Source organism: Penaeus monodon, chromosome 15 (assembly GCF_015228065.2).
Source record: "Penaeus monodon isolate SGIC_2016 chromosome 15, NSTDA_Pmon_1, whole genome shotgun sequence".
Classification (NCBI taxonomy): domain Eukaryota; kingdom Metazoa; phylum Arthropoda; class Malacostraca; order Decapoda; family Penaeidae; genus Penaeus; species Penaeus monodon.
The window spans coordinates 47140444-47142322 of record NC_051400.1 but is presented as its reverse complement, the minus strand read 5'-3'; the positions used below and the strand labels follow the sequence as shown (position 1 = coordinate 47142322).

Genomic DNA, 1879 nt, shown 5'->3' with positions numbered 1-1879 from the left:
TATCAGTTTTTCCAATTTGTCATTTGTAATATTGCCTTATTACAGGAGCCAGAAAGAATATCTTAAGGCTTCGGAACGTCAGGAAGAGCAAAAGTTGGTGCAACAGCAAGGTGAATATTTGCAGCTGGAGACTCGCAAGTTCCGTCGACGTGGTCTCTTGGCCTATTATGCCAAGGAACAAACACTTCTCAAGGAGGAACTCACAAAGAGAGAGCAGCAGCTCGAAGCAGCGCATTCCATGCTTCTAAGGCATCATCAGTTAACACAGGATTTGGAGTACCGACAACAGAGAGCCATTCATGCTTTGAAGGAGGAGCAGGTAAGAAAATAGGGTAAATGATTGGATGTTTGAGTCAGTGATCACTTGTTCACAGGAGTGAGTGTATGTGGGCATGCATCCATTTATATATTTATGTGTGTGCATGCATGGAAGAGTATGATATAGATGAGTATGGTACAGTGTAAGGTACTTTTAAAGACTGAAGGAGGGAGTTAAAGAGAAAGAAGCAGAGTGGGAGGATAGAGAGAAAAACTTTGAGAATTTGGAAGAGAGGACATGACCTTGAGTAGAAGGGATTCTGCTGGAGTACAGATAACAAGTATTCCCATTCTGTTGTTTATACAAAATCTAATGTGATACTTTTTATTTCTCTCTTAACTAAAAAAATGAAGTTAATGTCAATATACAATCAAGTTTTTAGAACATATCTTTCACCTAGGTGGAGCTAAGGTTCTGTGCTCCATGCTGTCCAGGGCAGTATTAGGCAAATATTGTTAAGCTGTTATTGCTATGCATATTTGTTATTCATTATTAATGCTCCTTTTACAGATGAATAAACAACACCAGACAGAATTGAGTAGTCAACATGAGTATATGAAGAGAGTGGAGAGAGAGCTGAGAAAAAAGCATGCTCTACAACAAAAACAACAACCTAAGAGTTTAAAAGTAAGAATCTTTTATGTGTTTTGTATTGGTTATATATTTTCATGAAAACCATGAATTTTTTGATGGTTTCATAATATTATACTCTTTAAAATTCACCTTTGATAATGATATTGATTCTAAGGAAGTTCTTAACATTGCCGTCATTATGAAATGTTGTTTTTACATATTCATTTCCGTTTGTCTTTAGTTTTTTTATGTTCAAGTTATTTAGAATGTAAGATTTCTCTTTACAGGAGCATAGAAGAAAAGTTATCATGTGCATTAGAATAAATTGAGAAAAGTATGACAGTCATGTGTACTTTTAAAGATATAGTTGAGTTTTTTCTTCCTTTAGTTCCCCTTCTGTTCATTCTTTGCATTTAATTTCCATTCATTTTTTTGGTTTGTGAAGTTAGTCACAAATGGGGATGGCCAATATTTTTATTTACAGAAGATGAAGAACTACTTTTGATTTTTTATTATGTTTTTAACTGTAGATCTTTGTTGCAGCAAAAAGAGATAGAAATACGTCGGCAGTTCAGGGACACTATCAATATACAGCGACAACAGTATAAGGAGTATAAAGCACAGATCTTATCTAAGACACCTAAAGATGAACAACGGGCTATTATCAAGAGATTAAAAGATGATCAGCGAAGAAAACTAGCCATGCTCGCTGACCAATATGAACAATCCATTGCTGAAATGCTTCAGAGACAGTCTCTTAGGCTGGATGAGAGTCAGGTGTGTAATATTTGGCATTGGATCAATATGAATGAATGATCACGCAATATTGCAAAGGCAGAGGAAAAAGTGTTACATATTGATGGCATATATTTAGGGAAAAAGATTTGGCACGCATATGTGTCTAGGATCCCAGTGTTGTCGTTGGATTATCTCGTACAGAACATGTACTAATAATGTGAGTTGGAAGATGTTTGAAATTTTATTTTG

The 1879-nt window shown here is 35.4% G+C and overlaps 1 protein-coding gene across 1 annotated transcript in view; it reads left to right on the top strand.

Moving 5' to 3' along the window:
- Positions 1 to 1879, top strand: part of LOC119582064 (serine/threonine-protein kinase Tao-like) — a gene marked incomplete in the record, with an annotated part of 21354 nt that overhangs the window by 15637 nt on the left and 3838 nt on the right. The window contains 3 exon segments of the mRNA XM_037930304.1: positions 46 to 319; positions 830 to 946; positions 1436 to 1669. Of these exon segments, the coding sequence (XP_037786232.1) occupies positions 46 to 319; positions 830 to 946; positions 1436 to 1669 (625 nt within the window).